At 25.4% G+C, this 24,890-nt stretch overlaps 1 protein-coding gene across 1 annotated transcript in view; it reads right to left on the reverse strand.

The window, feature by feature from the left end:
• LOC129613776 (putative uncharacterized protein DDB_G0282133) overlaps window positions 1-24,630 on the reverse strand; it is a 61,841-nt gene extending 37,211 nt beyond the window's left edge. The window contains exon 1 of the mRNA XM_055527998.1: window positions 24,531-24,630. Within this exon, the coding sequence (XP_055383973.1) occupies window positions 24,531-24,568 (38 nt within the window). The 5' untranslated portion in view covers window positions 24,569-24,630. The remainder of the gene's footprint in view (window positions 1-24,530) is intronic.
• Between the last annotated feature and the right edge of the window lie 260 nt (window positions 24,631-24,890).

The following is a 24,890-nucleotide window of genomic DNA, read 5'->3' on the forward strand; positions in this document are numbered from 1 at the left end:
TTTCACTTACACACGCCATTTTATGTTCAATTATTATTTGTTGGGGTTTGTGTGTGTTCATTTTTTTTGTTTTTATAATTTTTATCGTATCTTGTTACTCTATATTTCTGTTTTTATCCCAATATAAATTGTACAATGTGCTTATTATTATAAATTAATTGCTAAATTTATTTTTTATAAAATAATTTTTGAAAATAAGGATTTTTAGAAAATATTGTACGTTTACATATACATAAATGATTATATGTATTCATACATATATATATAGGTTTTATTTGGTTTTAAAACTTGATTTCTAATAGAAAATTAACTCACTATTTGTTTATACGGTAACAATTGCATCTCAGTGGCTAACATACTTATGTGGTTCATTCCCCTCGCGCAAGTAAAATAATTTTGTTCTCGTAGGCAAGGGAAAAAGGGTCTATCGTAAACATTATAGACCGTATATTCACAAAATATGAGTTTATATTTCTTAAAGAGTATATCAGTTTATTAATTTTTAACAATAGTAATACCAAGTATGTCCATTGACACCACAAAATCAAAAATTTTACGGAAAAAGAATTAAACAATTACCATATTTAAACTCGTTATGGCTATAAGATTGTTATAAACGAAATATTTTTCATTATTTAAACACAATGGAGAAAAAACAAATTAAAAGCAGTTAATAGAGATTTTATATCGTAGATTGTGTAAGTATGAGACACTCCTATAGAGTTATTAAGTTTTTAATCATATTACGACAAACAAATAAGAGGTGATCATAACAATACAAATTACAGTTGTATATGTAAGGTATAATTAAAAATAATTTAAATTACCTGCAAAAAGTCCGACACTTTTACGTCAAAAATTAACTTGTATTCTAACATTAAAATAGCAATTTATTTTTTACTTATATGCTAAGTATTGTGTATGATTTCATACAACTGTATGATTTCCTCATATATGACATTGAAAAGATCAAACCGTCCATATAAATTATTGGAATTTTCTTCCCTATAGAGTTCCATGCTCCAACACGTACAGTCAAACAAAATTCTCCAAAATCAGTTGATGATTAAAAAAGATTAAAAAAGATCAGATGACCAACATAGTCGTGCAATCTACATCACATATTTATATAACTAGAAATATCTTCTTATCTATATTGCTTAGTACGTTTCTGAAACTTGACATGCATATACTGCAATTTTATACTTATTGTGTAATAAATGAGATATTTTTCAAAAGTAGGAGTCAGTTAAGTTTATTGCCAACATCACATTTCAGCAAAAGTCTATATAACTTAGAGTTTAACCTATGTATAGTTAATACAGTCTGTTAAAAAAAGGGTTACCAGACTTTTCCTGTTTGTAAATAAATGTTTATGACTTCGGAACCATATGATATAGAGCAACCATCGGGAGCTTATTTTACAGACGATTGATTGCTCTTTACTTTTGGTCTAACAATCAATTTGATCTAAGCTATAGTTTTTCGATATAAAGTTCGTCAAAATGAGAATTTTTTGAAATCTTTTTTAAAAATTTCGAAATTTCTCAAAAATTTTTATTTTAATTATTTTTGGTTTTCGATGCGCTACGAAGAGAGCTAAAAGTTAATCCATATAACATTTTCCTGTATCTCTCATAGTGTTGCCAGCAAAACATGTTATCTAGATGTTTTAAAAATGTGTTTAGAAAACATGCGAACAATGTATATTTCATACATACTAAACTAAAAAATATTTGTAAATGTTATATTTGTATGAAAAGTGTCATACAAACCCTGAAATCAATCATCTCTAAAATTATTTGTCACCTTATGCGAAACAGCCTGTATATTGTGTATATAAAGTATAACGATACTTATTAAAAAGTATAAAATAAAATGAAAATTTAAAAAAAATGTAAGGACAGCACAAAAGACTCGTGCTAATATGGTTTTATGGCCGGTGGTTTTCAATTTATGTTATAACAATATCATAAAATTATCTACATATATACATACGAGTATATAACAAATATAAATGAGTATGTTTACTTTTCACATATGAGTATATAGCTAAATATAGCAGTATGCACTATAAATATACTTAAAATGCGTAACTCTTAAAATATAAAATAAATTGAAAACATATGTAAATAAAACATGCGTGCTTGATTTTAAAATATACATAGGTACATACAGAAGGCGCCAAATTACCCTATAATTATTATGTAATGTATATATAAATTACCAATATATATATATACATATAGGTACTAATATATATTATAGTTACCAATATAACAACCATAAAAATAAAAAAAAAAAAACAAATCATTGGTTTTTGTGGTTTTTCTTTTTGTTCTCCTTGCTCTTCTTCTTTTTGCATATTGCATTGCAAGTATAACACTTCTTAAATTAATTACTACTTAATTTTAGTTGAATTATAAGTAAGAATTTCTGTATGCATACTTATATACTTAATATATATATAGAATAATATAATTTCTGAAATCCTATATAAGTTCCTTCTAAATAACGCACAACAACATTATGCTTATATTAAATCAAAAGAATTTTATTCAGATCTACATACATATGTATATCTAAAGGACCAAATTGTTAAATTGAAAATTTTATTTAAATATACGTAAGTAATAGAAATTCAGATCCATCCCCCCCACCCTCCTTCAATCGATGAATGTTATTCTCTTTATTACCATATAATGTTTAGGGTATACGACGAGAAAGGTTACTGTCAGTTGCATATTCTTTTTTCTTGTACAGGTAGTAAATCACATAAAAAATAGATTTTGCATGTTATTAACTTGCTTTGTCTGCCATTGAAATTTTATACAATACTTTCATACCTTTTGGACATTTGATTAGTTTATTTATTTGCGCGTTTTAATGTATAAAATGTGCTGATTCCAATGGCAGGCAAACTAATATAGCAAATAAAATTGAAAATAGAGTGACACGTTGATGTTAATATCTTAATTATACAGGATGATTCATCGACAAGTTAGGAATCATATACCACCGGGTAAAGGATCGAAAATTAGTAAAAAATTCAATTTCCTTAATCAAATTTTCTTAAATCCTTGTAGCTCGGAAATGGTTCCGATATAACACTATGCCCCAAATTTTGCCAATTTTTGACCCTCTGCCCGCTGGTATATGGTTTCTAACTTGTCGAAAAATAACTTTTTCAAAAACATCCGTTTGCGTCAAATCTTCCTACTGAACTTTTACAACGGAAATTTTTTTCAAGTGGAAAAACTAGTAAGTAAGTAAAAAATTTTAAATAAATATTCTTAAAATTCTGGCACATTTCGGTTTAAACTTAGAACTTTAACATTTACTTCTGAAACACGCAAATACATACGTATATACAATGTGTTTCATTATTATGAAAGTGTATCAGTGTAATTTTACAATATTAATTAAATAAATTCATACAACTCCTATAAAATGATTTCATTTTTATTTTAAAAATTTAATTTTAAAACAAATCGTTTTAAATACGTTAAATTTGGTAATATGTTATACACGCACTAAAAAATTTTTATTATAGATATTCATCAATAGAAATGGTGGAGGGAAGAGAGTGGGTGATAAAATTTTAATGATCCATTCATTCCAATTTTTTTTAAGTCTATATACAAAAAAAAAAACAATAAAATATATCCATTTTAATTTTTATGCGAGTTTCGTATAACAAGTTCATATATAATAATTATTAATAAAGCGTTTTGGTATAACAATATAGAAAAAATATAAAACGACAATATTTTACGAGTATAATAGTTTTGTTTTAATAATGTTTATTATGCCATTCAAAAGCAAAATATTGAAATGTAATTTGGTAAAATATTAAGATTGAATAACATTTAAGACTGTAAGATAGGAGCTTTGTTAATATACTTTCAGTACAATTGATAATATTTAATGAATATTCTTAAGTTCTCACGTTTTCTCTATAAATAATTTGTATAATTTAATAATTTCATTTCAACTTATTATTATTAAATTGTACTTAATTACATTTAATTTTTCTTCATTTAGAAAAAAAAATTAAAAACCAAAGAAATTTATTCTTAAATTAAAAAATGCCCAACAAGGTCATCAAAAATATAAAAATCTAATAAGGGGTCAGAACAAAATCAACTGCGGGTGGTATTTTATATGAATAATATAGAAAACTGAAATAAATCTGTTTTTTATTAATTTGTCGCAGAATACATTTTTTTTTTTAATATTAATTGGAAACATTTCTTTTTGAGCAGTTACACTACTTGTATCTAATACGATTTCTGCGCTGCTTTTACAAAGAGTAGGGGAGAAGGTAATCCATATCCTATGCTCATGTTCGACGCAGGCGAATTCCAGGCAGATATTTCCTGGGTCTTACTTCTTTAAGCGAGTTACGGGCTTAGCGGATATAAATGTTAAGAATCTTAGCTAATTTTCATGGAATTCGTTCGATTCGAATCAGGGGCGGAAAAGGAGAAATCCAGTAATATCACAGCAGGTCCAAGTGATCTAAGTGTACCCTTCGTGGGAATCACGTAAACCTAAACTAACCTATTCTATACTGAACCTAATTCATTAAAAATCTAATTTTCTTTTGAATACTTTCTCAATATTATAGTTTTGCTGATATGAATAGACCAACAGATTGGTTGACATCTCTCCAAATATGATTTATTTGATATGCTATAATATGGAAAAAGGTAGTTCAAACTCAGGCATAATATAAAGTTTTCAATAACTCTCCTATTTATATATGTCCCAACACGTTCAGTAGAAATGAAAAAATAAATTGTCGGCAATATTACCAATAAAGAAGATTCTTCAGTAATATTTTTATTTTTACTTGTTATTGTCATGTAGTATATAGGATCATTCAATCGGAAACAAGTGATTGTATTTTCAAAAAACAAAATAGGAACAAACATACATACGAGTAATATGTACTTTAATTATTTCTGGTCGGAAATCTAAAATAGATCATTCTACATTTATTAATAAATTTTTATGAGAAAAAATTATATCAAAAAAAAAATTGAGTTCAGTCATTTTTAAAATCTCTTTCAGTCGTTTTAGATCGAATCGAAAAACAAAACATAAAATTACTGTCAGTAGTTTAATTTCCAAAATGTATGCCATTATGGGATTCCTTTATAATAAAAATTTCCCATTGAATTCTATAACGTGGAATAAAATCGGTCCGCGCAAGTTAAAAAAATAAAAAAAACAGAAAAAATACACCTCCTCCTTTTTGAAGTTCATTTACAAAGTCTAATTAAATCAAAATATTCTTATAAAAATTTTATACAATTCTTTATGAATGACTTTGTATATATTTGAAATGTGTATATTGTTATAAATTTATTTGTTTTGTATGTAAAATAATTAAACGTGTGTACATAAATATGCACACAGAGTCGAATTAACTATTATTATCTTGGAAATAATTTAGATAGTATACTTACGATTTTCAATAAAATGCGTCATTATTCATTTGCTGAACAAATTTAGTATACATTTTAATTTAGTATACACTCAATAAACACGAGACTAGTAGGCAAAAGACAGAATTACATATATAGAATCTCGATAGAAACAACTATGGAAGATGGGTTCTTAAGTTACCCATAATGAAATTATGTGCTATAGCGAGCTATAGCGATTAAATCGGGCCGTCAGAATATATGAGTGAAATATTTCTCGGATAAACTATAGGATAACGAAAGGTTTTCTCTATTGGCTTAATGAATTATAGGAATGCAAAGTCGAGCTACATTGTACCAAGACACCTTGCGATAGAGGGGAATGAGCTTCCCGACGTGCTATAAAAAAATATATGCTTCCTGACGTGCTATAAAAGTATATCCCACACCCTTCTTATATCACAGTCAACTTGTGAGATTTGAAATAGCAAGTAAGATACTGGCATTATGCTGCAGCAATAATTTACACTGATTGAGGCACATTTAATCCAGCACTGTGAGACAAATGCACCAATGTACACTTATATCTATACATAAATATATATGTACGTAAGAGTATATGTATGTAATTTAAAAATGATCAAAATAATTTTTGATTGATTATTTTTTTATAATTTTGTAAGTTAAAGAGCTTGCGTGTACTCCTATTTATATAAACATGTGTGTGTGCAGTTATCAAACATGTATCTTGCGTATATACATTGTATGTACTTATAATAATTCATTAGGTAAACAATAAAAATGTTAAAAAGAACAAAAACATTGTTCCAATTTTAAGATTAATTTTTTCGAAATTTTGTCCTCAATTTTTTTTTTTTTATAGTTTTTTATATTAGAATACAAAAAAAAAAATATGCACGTATACACATTTTGTAAATATTAATAATGTATATCACTTTGTATATCACTTCTAAACTATTCAACAGAATCATGGTGACAAATAGAATAAATTACGGTTTATTGAAATTTGAAAGATTGAAAAAAATTTATAAAAATTCTTGCATGTTACGCTTATTTTGTGAAAGAAGTTAAAAAAAATTGATAATTTAGAATGCAGATGGGAAGGCGGGGTGTGTGAGATTGAGAGCATTGCTCTGACTGGATCGTCGCTTCGTGTAATAATTTAAAACCCACTATAAATAGAATATATCTCAGATGTCTAGGGTTGAAAAGAAGCCTTCGAAAAAAATTCCACAAATATGTACATATGTATATACATACATATACACATACATATGTATATATATAAATAAATTTTAACACTTCCGTGCAGTGCATATGTAAGCACGTAAATAAATGTCATGTATACATACATACATACATATGAAATGTATATTCGGCAGAAATCATATAATTTTTGAGCATTATATGCATTTTTTCCAAATTTTTCGCCTATGGACCTACGTTTACATATGTATGTATGTATACATTCATTTTTATGAGTATGCACATAAAAAATTAAGAAGTTATATCCCAGTACTTATGTACATGTATAATGCACATTTATGTGATACATTTATGAAATTATACAATATAGACCTACAAAAGCGATACTGAGGTTAATTAAAAGTTTAACAAAAAATGTGCAAAATTACTTGTAAAATTTCAACTGTTTAGAGGCAAATTCCTTTAATATACTTATACATACATACATACATACTATTATACAATTTGGTGAAAAATGTGTCTCTTCTCGACGACGAAATTAAGTGTTAAAAAAACAAGAGCAAAATAACAAAAGCAATAATTTTGAAAATAATTGTGAACGCGACAATACCAGAAAAAAAAACAAGAAACTCATAAAAAAAGAGCATATAAAGCGTATAGCAGCTAACATGTGTGCTAAGAATTAGATTATAATATGAGCTACGATTTATTAAAATTTATGAAGGAGACGACAACGTCAAAAACATACGAAAACGACAACGGCTGCGACAACGATTTAAAGTGATTTTTATTCTTTTTGCTTTTGTTTCGCTTTGTCATCATTTCATTTTGTTCGCTATATGCTAAATATACATATGGTTGCGCGTTATTTTTTTATATACTCGTATATTACTGTACATACTTATATACAATTTTTTAAAATTTTCTTAGAATTTAGCAATGTTCATTTCATTTTCTGTTTTGTTATTTTTTTCTTATCATTGTTCTTTTTCTTGTTACTTTTATTAGTTTTTGACGTCTGTCTTTTCAAAAAAAAAATTTTAACCGTATTTTTTTTTGTTATTAATATTTTGTTATAGAATGCAGAACCACACATATAAAACATATGTATGTAGGTCTATAACTTAACTTATACAACGGAACCCTACAAATCTTTGAAAATTAAGTGCATTGTCTTATCAAAGTATTTATGTATAGGGTCTTATAGGTGACTTGGTGACATCGATACAATAAACAGTCAAGTAAGTTACGTGAAGTAACTTTGTCTTTTGACATATACATATGTATGTATGTATGTATGTATGAACATAAATATTATAAATGAAAAGATACTTACATACAAACTCTGTACGAGATATTTCGAGGATGATGGTTTAATAATCAAATTAATAAATAAACAGTACTTATACAAATTATATAGTTTAGACTTAGAACATTGGCAGAATCGAGTCAAATTGTGTAAATGTATGATTGCACAAATTTCGATACAATTTCACATTTTCGATACAATTATATGTACGAAATTGTGTTCTAGTATATAATTCCAAAAACATTCGCTGTTTCGGCGTACTTGCTATAGTTTTAAATATAAAATGGCCCCCTCCCTACACCCCCGCATTTTCCAATATTGTAGAAAATGTAGTAGAAGGACGCAATGTTATGTCTCTAAAACGCAGTATTCAAAAAGTTGGGTTTATTTTGAGTATCGGATCGCTATAAATGATAGTAATATTTATTCTTTTCCTAAACAATATCCTTAATATCATTATACTTACACATATAAGTAATTGTCAGTAAAACTCGCTTAAGTGCGTCTCAAAATAAATTCAATTTTTGTGAGCACTTGTCCGAGTAAAGCTCTTAACCGAATCCATTTAACATATTTCAAAATATTTAAAATATAGGTAACAATCCGCAATAAAAAAAATTGAAATAACTTAATTGTTGAATTTTATTTGACATTAGGCGTATGCAAGTTACATATTCAGTTATACAACCGAATAAAGTTGTAATTCTACCCGTTACTTCCACTTAATTTAAACAAACAATTTTTTTTCCTTTTAAAATATTTTTTTTATTCTTTCTACTAAATTAAATTCAAATTCTAAAATAAATAATCACATCAGCATTTTTACCTGTTATACTTTTGCGCGTGTAAAAATCATGCTATGTAAAAATGCTTAATTAACAAATTTCATTTAAACTACCTTACTATGTGATGTTTCTTATAATTATTAAGCTTTAATCAGTCGTTAGCCGTAAAAGTAAAAACATCAGTTATTTTATATATTATAGTAATTGTCATATATTACTTGTAAAAGAAAGAAAAGTTATCTTTGTAAGAAAATTAAATCGAATTAAATTGCCATATAAATTTTAAATTAAAAATAATAAATCATAAGAAAATCAAATTGAATAAAATTGTCATATAAGAAAATTGTGAATTATAAATAACAAATAATAAATTTAAATTGTTAAAATTAAAAATAATAAATCATAAGAAAATCAAATTGAATAAAATTGTCATATAAGAAAATTGTGAATTATAAATAATAAATAATAAATTTAAATTGTGAGAATTTAATTGTGAGAATTTTAAATAAAAAAAAAGATAAGAATAAAAATTCAAATAAATAAAATAAAGTTGTTTTAAATTCATAAACAAAATATAACTCTTTATTTATTTTTCCTTTAGAAAAAAAAAGGAGAAATATAAAACACAAAACTGGCGCAGTCGGTAGGATTGCCCAGCTAGTGTAAATTAATATTAATTATTAAAATAAAAAGAAAAATAACTAGTTTCAAGACTGTAACAGTTATCAAGGAATTTTAGTGCAAATTAGTGCTTAACACAAATTTCAAAACAGTGACAGTTATCAAGAAAACATTTTTCTGAAACATTAGCTTTCTTTTTAAAGAATTAATGGGTGAACCTAGAATAAAATAAATAAAGAAAAAAAAAAAAATTTTTTTTTTTATATAAAATAAAGGAAAAATATATTTTGTGCGAATAACAAAATAACAAAAATTTTAACAACAAATTTCAATTTTATTTTTAACAATATCACATAAAATCCTTAACAATAAATTATAAGTAAAATAAAAACAAAAAACAAAAAAAAAAAAAAAGGTAATTATGGCAAATACAATTACTATTCGCGATCTCATAACCGAAGCTAGATCGTTACCCAACTTCAAAGGTAACAGGGACTACGATCTCAGCTCATTTATAAGAGATGCAGAAACGTTTATAAACCTAGCACCGGATCAAGGATCAAAAGAATACATCATATCAATCATCACCAACAAGTTACAAGGACCGGCGGCTGATTCAATCAGAAAAATTAATACCACCACGGATTGGGATAGCATAAAACGGCAACTAAAAAGGACGTTTGGAGTCCAGGAAAGTTATTTAAAGCTTAAAGAAATGGCAGATTTAATCAAATATAACAATGTAAGTCAATTTTATATAGATCTAAATGAAATATTAAATAAACTAAATTTTAAATATAACCTTGATGATAATAAACCAATAGAATTTAGCCCGAGTAACAATGAGGCTAGTATTTTAGAAAAATTTTTAAATAAGTTACCACGTTCAGATAGTATGTTTTTGCGAGCGAAAAACGTCACCACTTTAGATGACGCTTTTCATGAAATTTTACAAACTTTAGGTCCCAATCATTCCGGCTATTACAGCCAAAATAACAATAACTCTAAAAGACAAAATAATCCTTCGAATAATAATCGTAACAATAACTATAACAACAATAACAACAACAGATCACATAATTTTAATAATAACAACAACTCGCGTAATTTTAATAATAATAACAACCCGCGTAATTTTAATAATAATAATAACAATCCGCGTAATTTTTATAATAATAATAATAATAATAACAGAAATTTTTCAAATTTTAACAGAAATAGTGGAAATTTTAGAAATTATAATGATAATTATAGTGCAAGGAATAGAAATTATAATAACAATAATACATCAAATAATCGTCCTTCCGAACCAATGGAAGTTGACGTAAACCACGGCGAGGATAACCAAGAAAATTTTCGGTTAGAGCCTCGCAATCAAATAATTTACCAATAGTAGAATTTACTATTGATAACACTAAAATTAATTGCTTAATAGATACGGGATCTACTACCTCTATAATTAATAAAAATATATTGCCTCATATTAAACCTAATAAATTAGAAAAACCAATTAAAATTAACACCTTATTTGGAAACAATAATATTTTGTTTGAAAAACTCACAAATGTTCCAATGGAATTTAACCATAGTGCGAAAATTCTTTGGAAAATTGTAAACATTAATAATAGGAACTTCGACGCTATCTTAGGGCAAAACATATTAAATGCAGTTGGTGCAAAAATAGACTTAGAGAATCAGGAAATAGAGATTAGGGGCAAAGTTACAAAATTTAAAAATGCTTGCCCATTTAGAGAAACACACGAACTATATTCAATAAATTTGAGTCCGAGTGAAATCTATAATCATATCAGGGACGAAAATTTGAATATAGAAGAGTGTAAAAACTTAAAAAATATTATATATGAAAATAGGGATTTGTTTTATCAGGAAGGTCAACAATTAACCTGTGTTGACTCTGTGAAGCATTCAATAATAACTAGACACTCCCAGCCGATATATTCCAAAATATATCGATTTCCAAAAATTCATGAATTTGAAGTAGAAAAACAAATAGCAGAAATGTTAGACCAAAATATTATAAAACATAGTAATTCACCTTATAACTCCCCAATTTGGGTAGTTCCCAAAAAAATTGATAGTTCAGGTAAAAGAAAATGGCGAATAGTCGTGGATTATAGAAAACTTAACGAAATCACTATCGACGATAAGTTCCCAATCCCTAACATCGATTCTCTTTTTGATAAACTTGGTCGAGCCCAATATTTTAGCACAATAGATCTTGCAAAGGGATTTCATCAAATACTCGTTGATGAAAATGACCAAGCAAAAACCGCGTTTTCGACCCCACAAGGTCACTACGAATTCATCAGGATGCCATTCGGGTTAAAGAATGCTCCTGCAACTTTTCAACGCATGATGAATCATGTGTTACGCGAATTCATTAATATATGTTGTGTCGTATATCTAGACGACATATTAATCTTTAGCACGTCCTTGCAGGAACATGTTGAAGCTATTTCAAAAATTTTCAATAAATTACGGGAACATAATTTAAAAATTCAAATCGATAAGTGTAAATTTTTTTCAAAAGAATCAGAATATCTTGGCCATTTGCTAACCGATAGAGGCATTAAACCGAATCCTTCCAAAATTAATGTAATAAAAAATTTGAAACTTCCAACCACGCGAAAAGCAATAAAAAGTTTCCTGGGAATTACGGGATATTACCGTAAATTCATTAAAGACTATGCCAAAATAGCACAACCGTTAACCCATTGCCTTAAGAAAAATAATAAAATAGATACCAATAATTTAAAATATATAGAAGCGTTTAACAAACTTAAGGACATAATTAGTAAGGACCCAATTTTAAAATATCCAAATTTCAACCAAAAATTTGTACTAACTACTGACGCAAGCCAATATGCAATTGGAGCTGTTTTATCACAAAATGGCCACCCAATTTCTTATGCCAGTAGAACGCTCAACGAACATGAGATAAGATATAGTACAATTGAAAAGGAATTGTTGGCAATAATTTGGTCAACTAAATATTTTCGACCATATCTTTATGGCATAAAATTTACTATTAGAACAGACCACAAACCTTTAGTCTGGTTACACTCTTTAAAAGAGCCTAATTCCAAACTTCAGCGTTGGAAAATTAAACTCAACGAATTCGATTTTGACATCGAATATGTTAAAGGTAGAGATAATAAGGTAGCAGATTTTTTAAGTAGATTAGATAATGAAAAAAATGAAATAAATGCTATGGAAATCGATAATAATAAAAATTTGGATAGAGAAAGTGAAATGGCTACAATTCATAGTGGCATCGAAAATTTGGATGACCACATTCCGATTGTAGACAACATTATTAATAAATATCTAACACAAATACATTTAGTAAAAAATAAAACAAAAGAAATTGAGATTAAATATAATAGATATAGGAGAATTTTCATAAGTGAAAAAGATTTATCAGATCAAAATTATTTAAATAATGTATTAAGACGTTATATCAAAACGGGCGTTACAGCCATATTTTCGGAATTAGAAGAAAGTAAATATGCAAAATTGCAAGAAAAATTGATAGAATTATTTAGTAACTGTAGAAAAATTAAATTTGTTAAATGCACCAAATTTGCCAAGGAAATTGATAGCGAAGAAGAAATCATTGAAATTATTAAGCAGAACCACGAAGATACAAACCATCGTGGCATATTAGAAAATTTTAACGAATTAAAAGATAAATACTATATTCCGAAACTTAAGGATTTTATATACAAATATATAAATAACTGTGATGCTTGCAATTTAGCCAAGTATGACAGAAATCCAATTCAGTATAAATTCGAAATATCCGAAAGTCCGTCTGAACCTAACGAGATCGTCCATGTTGATGCCTTTTATATAAAAAAGGAAGTATTTCTAACAGCTATAGACAAAATGTCAAAACACCTTTCTATAATAAAGTTACCTGATCGAAACAGCGTAACAATAGTTCAAACACTAAAATTACGGAACTCACTATTCGGTAAACCCAAAAAATTCGTATTTGATAACGAATTTAACAGTATCAATTTAAAAGATTTCTGTAGAGTTGAAAATATCGCAATTCACTTCACTTCTCCAAGAAGTCATACCGGGAACTCAGATATCGAACGGGCTCACGATACCATAACCGAACATATTAGAATTCTAAATTTAACGGAACCTGATCTCGACACAGAAAGTAAAGTTCTTAAAGCAGTAGAAGCTTATAATAAAACAATCCATTCTGCAACTCAAAGAAAACCCATCGATTTTGTTAACGGGAAAGTAACCGATTTCGAAAAAATAAAAAATAAGATTCAAAATAATAAAGAAAAAATAATTAATAAAGTAAACAAAAATAAAAGACATTTTAAACCTCCCGAAACCGGAGAAATTTTAATAAATAATCCCGCGATAGTGCGATATAAGGAATTACCTAAATATAAAAAAATTAAAATTACTAATAAAAATAATAAAATCTTTGATAATAAAAATTATAACATTCATCCGACCCGCATTAAAAGAAAATTTAAATTTACAGGAAAAAATAATAATAACGCTAATAATAATACTAACATCAATGATAATCCCGTGTAACTCAACTATAATAGACGTAAATAAAATTGATACCGAAGCTGGATTTACTATAACGCAACATCAAAACATCGATATAATTGTAAGCTATGATAAAATAATTCATATAATTAACTTAACAGAAATCCAAACATTAATAAATATAATAGAAAACCAAATAAATACTTTACCTTTCGTTAATAATTCTAATAAAAACCTATATAATATGCTGAAAAATAAAATTAACAAGACTAACCATTCCTTCAAAACAATCTTACCATTAAGATTTAAAAGGGCTTTAATTAATGTTGGAGGATCCTTTCTCAAATGGATCTTTGGAACATTAGAACAAGAAGATAAAATTGAGTTAGAAAACCATTTAAAAACTGTAGAGCAAAATAATAATAATATAGCTGGCAACGTTAATAATCAGATAAAAATCAATTCGATATTTCAAGAAAATATCAATTCTCTTAAAACCAATATCGAACAAAATCAAATAATAATAGATAGAATTTCAAACTATGTTTCAGTCGACCACAAAAACGTTGTCAATCAATTACAATATCTTCAAATTTTAACCAATATAAATCTTCTAAACGAAGAAATCGAAAAGATTCAGGAAAATATAATGTTTGCAAAATACCAAACAATGGCAAGATCACTACTTAGTCCTGAAGAAATCGATGAATACGAAATTGATTTATCTAAAATTCAAAATCTAAAAAATGCAGTTGCCATTCGTAATAATTCATTAATTTTCATTCTTCAAATTCCCAAAATTAGTAAACAAAAAGCAAACCATTTTAAAATAATTCCAATACCTAACTCAAAGTTTGAAAAAGTTTCAATAGATATAACTGACGTCATAGTCTTTCGTAATAAAACATATTATCTGAATGAAGAAAAATACATTAATAAATTAAAACCAACATCAAATTGTTTAGCAAATCTTATTCATAATTCATATAAAAATTGTTTTAAAATTCAGGAAAGTAAACTAAAAATAATAGAAATTGAAGTTGGTATGGTACTAGTTACTAATGCAAATAATATAAAGTTGACTCATGATTGTAATAAAATAAATTATTTTCTAAATAAAAATCATATTATATTTTTTAATAATTGTACTATCGAAATTAATAATTCAAAATTTTCAAATAAAATCAGTGAATATAACCAAAACATTATAATACCCAATTATTCAATATTAAATAATTTAAATTTTTCCATTAATTTAGAAGCTATTCACTTGAAACAAATAGAAAACATAGAAAAAATTGAACAAATTTCCTATGAAAAAAATAAAAACAAAGTAATAGTTTATTTCAATACAACTTTTATTTCAATCTTTTTAATAATTACGATAAGCATATTTTTGTATATCAAGAAAGATCACATAGAATGTTTTAAAAAGAGTAAAGATAAATATGTTGTCCAGGAGAACAACAATCTTAAGGAGGGGGAAGTTACATATTCAGTTATACAACCGAATAAAGTTGTAATTCTACCCGTTACTTCCACTTAATTTAAACAAACAATTTTTTTTCCTTTTAAAATATTTTTTTTATTCTTTCTACTAAATTAAATTCAAATTCTAAAATAAATAATCACATCAGCATTTTTACCTGTTATACTTTTGCGCGTGTAAAAATCATGCTATGTAAAAATGCTTAATTAACAAATTTCATTTAAACTACCTTACTATGTGATGTTTCTTATAATTATTAAGCTTTAATCAGTCGTTAGCCGTAAAAGTAAAAACATCAGTTATTTTATATATTATAGTAATTGTCATATATTACTTGTAAAAGAAAGAAAAGTTATCTTTGTAAGAAAATTAAATCGAATTAAATTGCCATATAAATTTTAAATTAAAAATAATAAATCATAAGAAAATCAAATTGAATAAAATTGTCATATAAGAAAATTGTGAATTATAAATAACAAATAATAAATTTAAATTGTTAAAATTAAAAATAATAAATCATAAGAAAATCAAATTGAATAAAATTGTCATATAAGAAAATTGTGAATTATAAATAATAAATAATAAATTTAAATTGTGAGAATTTAATTGTGAGAATTTTAAATAAAAAAAAAGATAAGAATAAAAATTCAAATAAATAAAATAAAGTTGTTTTAAATTCATAAACAAAATATAACTCTTTATTTATTTTTCCTTTAGAAAAAAAAAGGAGAAATATAAAACACAAAACTTGCACACTCTAAGGAAGAGCAATTAATTTAAGAACAAACTGAGAATAATGTAGTAAACAATTAGTGCAATTAAACGATTCGCACAGTTATAAGAAACTCAATTAACCGATTTCTTTAACACTAAATGTAATGGAGAAAGTAAAAGTTTTAAAAAACTTGACGCACTTAAACGGGAAGCAGCTAAACGGATATTACTGTATTCTATTTGAGAAAATCGTATAGCGCGTGTGTAATTCTTTAAAAGATAAATTATAAGTATATGTACATAGTATAATATGTTAAATAATTTATGTGCATTGTATAGATCCAACTTAAAAAATAGGTTTAAAACCCCCTTCACCATAAAAACATATATACACGACATTACCATTTACATACATATATCGAAATATTTAATGATAAAAAATACTGTAGTACATTCACGTACTTTTTACGCATTTTGATCACTGCGAGAAAAACGGAGTCATATTAGAAAAAGTTTTTATTTTTTTTTTGTTTAGTAAAATATTTTTTGAAAAACGTTTTGTTAACCCTATTTCAAAAATATCATATACATTTGTACATATTTTGCATTAAGACTGTATATTTAAAAATAAATAAAACTATGAATAATTTAAGATTATGTACAGTTTTGTGCAAAAATAAAGTACAAAAAATTGTTATTTCGCTTAAAAATTTTAATGAATAATATTGTAATTGCACTATATTTGGAACTTATATTTTATAGCCTCGGCATAATTTTCAGCAGTTTTCCAAAAAAAATCAAAAAGAAAAATGCTTATTAGTTTCAATCCGTCCATCTGCGCGTCCGTTCTTAACTCACGCAATTAACCTTTAAATTAAATTCAGCAACTTTTGTTAGTTAATTTCAAAGTTTGAATGCATTGATCATCCTAAACGTATCCAATCTTTGAAATATATTCGGATATGAATGAAAGTAATTTTAATAATATAATACATCGCTAGATTGTTTTTAAAAGCAGTATTTTCATTCAGTTGAAGGGAAAAGTGTAACATTATAAACCATTGGTTTGACGCAACTTCATTTAATTTCTATTACCGCTTTTTATCACTTTTGACAGCACAATATTGTGCAGTGAAAGAACAAAAATTTTATATAATTATATCAAATCGTGACACAAAATTCGAGAAAATTTTTTCAAAAATCAAATACATAATTAAAAATTGTTTATTTGTATATTTATTATGTGTAGTATATGCATAACTACTTTTGTCCTGATACCATTCATATAATGGGGCTTATTTTGAGTATTCTATATACAGTAATACCTCCTTTAACGCAGTACGCTTATAACGCATTTTCACATATTACGAATAAAATATATTCGTATAACGCGGGGATTTTTTTTAAAAAAAGATATCGTTGGAACGTTATTTCAGATAGCTCAGACAGCGAATAAACATCTGTTTTTGGATTTATGTAATTTATTTGAAATTAACCGTTTTTTAGTTACATATGCATAGGTTTTTTATTTGAAATGTTCTTAGTTTGATTTTAATAAAACGCACATACATACTTCGTTCATAACATAGTTTTTTCTTAAGATTCGATTTAAACCCCCTTTAAAGAGAAAAGTTAAACGTGAATCATTTGTACATAATGCGTTATACGGGGTCGCGTTATACGAGAATACTCCTACAACGCGTTTTGCTATAAAGTGGAACGAATCTACCGCGTTATAAGGGGAATTACTGTATATCACTTCTCGTGAATAAAAAAATAAAAGTTTTGTCGTAAGAGTTTCAAAAACTTTATTATAAACACGAATCATTTGGTATGAATTGGTTCGTGTTTACAATAGTATTGTCGTTAAATTTTTTACGATAAACATCACTAATCATAGTTGATATTCAACTCAGAATAAACCCCAATAATTTATAATTTCTCTAAAAGAAAATAAAAAAAAATATCTTAAAATTAAAAATTTTATTTTAAAAAACACACAACCTTTCTGGTACAAATTTTTGAAGTATTTTGTGTACAAATATTTTTTATTAAAAACAAAAGTTACTTTTGTATAATAATCGGATATTTATAATTTACCTTAATTATAGGTATTAATTGAAGTAATTATACCAACAAATTGATAGAATTACTGAATTGGATTCCGTAGAAAATTTTCCATATATGTACCAAAGAAATGTTGATTTGTGCGATCAATTGTTGTTTTAATGTATTTTAAAAATGCACATAAATTTACGTTTCAAAACAAAATTATACTTTGATTTTTTTGACATACGTTCCGAGAAGTTTATGAAAAACTTTGGGAGGAAAATTTAGTGGTACATTTTGGGTTTTTTGATTGGTACGCTTTTGATTTGCTACAGAAAACTCGATTATAACTGGGTGCTTTTTTATAATTTAAGGTTTTGATATATGATAATTATTATTTTATTTGTATAAATGCATTATTTCATAATTTTAAATGCATATACAACTGCGTGCAAAATAATAGCAGTAAGGTGAAAAATTCTGGGTTGAAAAATTTGAATTTAATTAAAAACACAAATGTATAAATTTTTGTTTTTGTACTAATAGTTTAATTTCAATATAAAAAAAACTTAAAATATTTCAGTCTCACAACAGTAGCTTTATAAAAATTGAATAAGTTGACTTCAACTTCATAATTGGTTGAAAAATTTTTAGGTACTGCTGTTACTTTGCACGCAGTTGTATGTACAATATAAATTAGATTAAGATATACATACATATAGTATTTATAAAATATCCGAATATTATTCAAAAGTAAATACATATTATATATTTGCGGTGTGTAACAAAACTCATTATTTCCATTTTTTGTTGTGCGTATACATATACAATATTATATAAAATTATTTAAATAATAATTAAAATATTAAAAAACTGTTATACTAAATAAAACTAATATGTATATATATATCTACAATTATAATTATGTCGAAAACCTTATTGTGTATCTCACTTTTTGTACTCATATACACATCTGAGTTTACTGTTCTCAAAATGTTGCATTCAAGTAAAATTTTTTTATGTAATGTACCTTTCGCTTTTTCCTCAAAAATACACAAAATTTAGTTGCGATAGTGTACTTATGCACATTTGCTTTTGAAAGTTCCACAAATTCAATTGTAATTTTTTTAAAATATTTACTTTTAATATTCCTTGAGAAACAACGAAAATTCCCGCCTTAAAACTATATATAATTAAAAAAAAGAAATATGAAGAATTGAAAATTAGCGAGATACACAATTAGGTCATATGTATGTAAGTAAAATCAAAATCAAAACAATTATTATATAAGCTTAAATTATAAAAGTTTTATACTAAATATAATAACTTTATATAGCCTATAATTTTAAAATTTACCAGATTTTTATTATACTTATATACATTCAATATGGGTAGAGGAAAGTATATTGAACTTTAATAACAAGAAATTACTACTAATAAGAAATTAGTAGTAAAACTATAATTCAAATTGTATGGCTTATATAATTTTATATTCGATTTGTCTAAAATAATGCAATTTGCCAAATAAATTGAATTACCGCAATTGCAAAAACTGCAAGACAAAATGCTGTGATCTATATACTAACATAGATTTATAATTTGAAAATTCAAACAAAATTCTTATAACTCTTCAGGGAAATCTGAGAGCTGCTAAAATTTCCTACAATCTGAAGTCCTACAATTTGAAAAAAACGGATATTAGGTAACGGTAAATTTTAACGGCCATTTTGTTTTTGTGAAGTTCAAATACAGTATGTTACATTAGAAGAAGTCAGCCATTATTTTTCTGCTTCTACCAAATTTGAGGAATGCCAATGGTTTTGGTCCAATACATATTTTAAAAAAAGGCATTTTTAGAATTTTGGGGTGCTACAACTTTTAGGGGGTTGGGGGAGATAGGTAAAAATTTGCTTTTAACGAAATAAATGTCTAGTAAAGATCCATATATATACATACATATAAAATTTCAGTTTTCCATCTTAAACGGGGTAGAAGTTTTGTAAAAATATCCACGAATGGACAAAGTGAAACTAGTAAGCACTTTTGTTCAAATTTTTTTTTTTTGGAAAAATTTTCTCTAAGATCATTCGAAAACCTATTTGAATCATGTTCCGGTTCAGTTGAAAGATTTCTTTGCAAACCTTGAATTTCATGATTTTAACTCTGAGTAGGTTTATTAATTGTGAGAATTTCTCAAACAAAAAAAACAATAATGCATTTGTGCTATATACTTGTAATATTTACCTACCTATATAAATTATTAAATATTTTTTTCAAGTTCTCTATAAGTTTGTGTATTCAGTTATTGGCTCATTATGCGGATAAGCTTGGGTAAATTCGCGGTTCGAAACGCAGTGTATTTCTTTAGGTAGGATAAATGTCCTATATTGCAAAATTTTAATAGAAATAATAAAACAGAATAAAGTGATTTAATTGCTTATTAACGAACCTACATATGAAATTGCATTTACCAATATTTTATACACTTGAAATTTTTTACGTTTTTTCTAAATGGACAAAATAATTATAGTGATTCACAATATAATAGGCACACCTTTTTCAAATTAAGATAAAAAAATTTATAAATTATTATTAACAGGTAAAAAAAAAAATTTTTTTTTAATTAGTCATTTAACTAAATTAAAATTTCAACTCAAAAATTGAGAATATTGTAACACAAAAAAATTTTATAAAATCAAATAAAATATTTTTTTTTTTTTGTTATCAGCTAGATGTGTAGTTATTGTTTGTACCTTTGTAAAAATGTTGAAAAATTTCCAAGATAATGAAAATTTTTTAAAAGAAAATCATCAACCCTAAGAAGAGAGAGATATGGGATTTTGGATTCATTGTTATAAAAAAATTTCATTTAATTGTTATTGTTGTTTTTGTTTTAAAAATTTTTTTTTGTGTGTGCTAAACGTAATTGAAATATTTAACAAAACAAAAAAGAAAAACACAAAAATAAAGATCCTTTTATTGTAAAAATTTTTGTGTTACTTACATAATTTACGACTAACATTTTTATCTATACAATATACAAACAATAAGAAAACATACAAATGTACTAAAACACATTTCATACAGTTTACCTTTTAATAGAAATATCGAAAATTTCAAAATTTATTTGTTTCCTATTTTTGAAATGAAAAATATCAGCAGGATACAAGTAAGTAAAAACATTTCGTTGAATATCACCTGATGCGTGATATTTTGAAAAAAATCCTTGTGATCCTTTTCATAAAATGAGAGTAAAAATTATAAGAAAATTTTTTCCATAAATGAACCAAACTATTTTATACCTGAGAAAGATTTTATAATATTTGACTCATTTTTTCTATATATATATATACGTATATATATATATATATATGGTATATAAGTATATATATACCATAGATTTTAAGGTACAGTAAATAATTGCAATACATAATTATTAGAATGGCTTAATCTACACGAATTATATGTACGTATAGCTATTATTTTTAGGAAATAAACCCAATATATGTACATACACACATACATATATGTAATTCTATTATAGAATATCTTATAAGAGAAATTTAATTTTTCAAGTGCATATTGAGAATTAAATATTTTAAGTAAATTATAAATGTAATAAGTAATTTTAAATTTTATTAAAGAGATGTCGTCGGTTAACTTCGATTATCCATCGAAGTTAACTACTTATATCGAATTCAATCGATAAAGTGTTGTCCAAAATAAAACTGGTGGTTCCTATAAAAATTAATACAGTTGAAAATATACAGTTTTCAGTAGTTAATCTACTGATGAATTTGCAAAAACAGATCATGAATTTTGCAAGAAAACGATCATCCACTATTAATTTATCTAAAATTATTAATTTATTAACTATTAATTTATCACAGGAAATGTAAATTGAAAATTGAAAACCTGTACCTGTACCTAATCTACCCTGTATACCAAAATTCTATAATAAGATTCGGACTCTAAAAAGATTATAAAATTAAACAAAATAATGATTGAAGAAAAGCCAAACTGTAAGTAGGTATTATTAATTATATATGGAGTAATTTAAAAAATATATACAATTTAAACTGCCTATATAATAAATCTTTTCTTAAAAACAATATTTTTCGTATATGGGCTCAAAAAACATAAAACCAATGACTTTTGTTCAAACGAAACTAAAAAATATGATTTGAGTGACTTAAAGTGTGTACATATATTAAGAGTCGTGCTGTGTCTCTCTACTAGATAAAAATATAATTTTTTTTAATTAAAATTCATAAAAATGACAGCTACGCCACTGACTAACTCATAATGTACGTCTACGTATACAAACGTGTGTACGTGTAAGAATTTGTATTTATTCAACAAGTTAAATGCACTTGCATACAATACCTTGTCCTTTTATTATAAATTCAAGTTAAATATCAATGCACTTACATTTGTATATATACAGTAATGTAGATATATATATATATCCTTAAAGTTATCCTTTTGAAAACACAATGCGTATAATATTTTGCCTTTGTGCAATAACATAAATTGTTTAACAGGTAAAAAAAAATTAAAAATAATATTCCGGATAAGAACAAAAAAAAAAATGACTATGGGGAGAGCATATATTACACATATATATATATACATATATATATTTTATAAAAGGATCTTGGAAAATTAAAATGTTATAGTGCAGATTTTTTTTTGTTTAAAATGAGTTATTTAAGAATTTCAATTTTTAATTTTATTGTATATATATAAATATATATATATATATTTATATATAATATATGTACATAATATTTTAGGTATGACGAACGTGATTAATACAACGTATATATATATACAAGATATATATGTATATATATAATATATATATACATATATATGTTGTATTAATCACGTTATGCACATACATATATATATATATATATATGTGCAATACTCAAAATTGTAAATCAATAGCAAGTAGAGTATGTGGTATATGTGTGGGTACAAAGTTACGTTTTCTTTTTGCGTTGAGGATAATTTCATATTCAATTACTATAAATATTTAAATAATGAGTAAAGGGAAAAGAAAGAAAAATTTTCAATTTTTAAAATTTCTTCAATTTTTTGTAATTTGCTTATAAGTTTTATCCTATTGAATTATTTACTAAATACAGTGTTGTGCGAGAGTATTTAAGACCATTATACGGAAATTTATAACTACTTGAACAGTATTTGTTTTGCAAGGCAAAAAAATCGCGTTAGGAAACATTAATTCTATTCTTGTTTCTTCTTGAATTATACATTTAAAAACTAGTGTATAGTTCGTTTTCGACCGCTCTATATTAATTCTATTTTAATATTATTTAAGACAATATAAGTGACGAGTATTTCACTTATGAATATTACACTAATTAAATTGGAAAACAAGTAAAAACGTTTCAGTTGGTATAAGCTGATTGAATTATACCTTGCACTTTTCATTGTTGTATAGCAATTACTCGAAGCTCTGAAACCATTCTATAAAACTTAACGTATATATCTGACCTATAATTAGACATACGACTGCCAGATTTCATTAATCTCACTTTATTATTTTTCCAAATATTTAATATAAGCTTAATAATAAATCAACGCAGAATTTTATGCTGAACAAAAATATATATATATGTCCATACCAGAGACGACTCCTTCAAGTATTTACAAACTCTATACCAAAGTTAATTTACTCTTCGCGAAGGTATAGGGTATAATAAAGTGAAAGCTATACACTAGAACTAAATGTACATATACGGCACAAAAAAAAAGTTTAAAATTTTACAAATATCAAAATTAAAATCGGACAATTTTCGATAATTCAGTTCTATAACGTATAATCGTATAATATGAGGAATTTATAATTACGTTCATTAAATCTAAACCGAGACAAATCTACAAAAATAGCATGCATAATTGATAGAAAGTTCTTAAAGGAATTTTTAAGTTTCTTTATAACTACTGCAAAAATAATTCTAAATTAGAAGAAGAAGAATATTGTTATAGAAAAATATTATCTGTATTGAAGAATTAGTTTCGAGTATTCAAGTTACGAAATCTGTAAAAGTAAATTTCCGGTAGATTTCTAAACTGTATGTGCGTTAAAAGATTTAATTTAGAATGAAATTTCTGTTTATTTTCGAATATCCTCTATTATACTGTATTGTATATGTATAACACAATTCAGTCATTTAAACTCTTGCAATCTAGAGCTCTGATATATTGTAACCCCCATTACCGTGCATTTTTGATATCAGAATTTTGTAATTAAAATTAAAAATATTTCAAAATTAAATAATAAACAAATTTTTAAGAAAATAAAAATTTTTGAATTTACTTACGTTAGCGGGAAATATGTTGGTAATGTGTAAGCATCCATTTTAAAAAAAAATTTTGATTTTTCGCTATTTAATAAAACTTTTTTTTTTATGTGTGGGTTTTGTAAAGAACAAAAATCTATTATAATTTTCTTGTATTATGTTAAAAAATTTGGAAAAAAAATTGGGAAAACAAAATTAAAATTATAGAAACTTCACATATGTTTTTTTTTTTATTTTTAATTAAAATAAATTTTTTAATAATATTTTTGTGAAAATTTTTCAAAAATTTTATTCAAAATTTTTTTTTGAACAAATTTCAATTTTCAATTTATAATTTTTTTTTCTTTTTACATTTTTTTTTAATTTGACTTTTATTGAGTT

The sequence above is a fragment of the Condylostylus longicornis genome, unplaced genomic scaffold (genome assembly GCF_029603195.1).
Source record: "Condylostylus longicornis isolate FDR11 unplaced genomic scaffold, ASM2960319v2 ptg000091l, whole genome shotgun sequence".
In the NCBI taxonomy this organism is placed as follows: Eukaryota; Metazoa; Arthropoda; class Insecta; order Diptera; family Dolichopodidae; genus Condylostylus; species Condylostylus longicornis.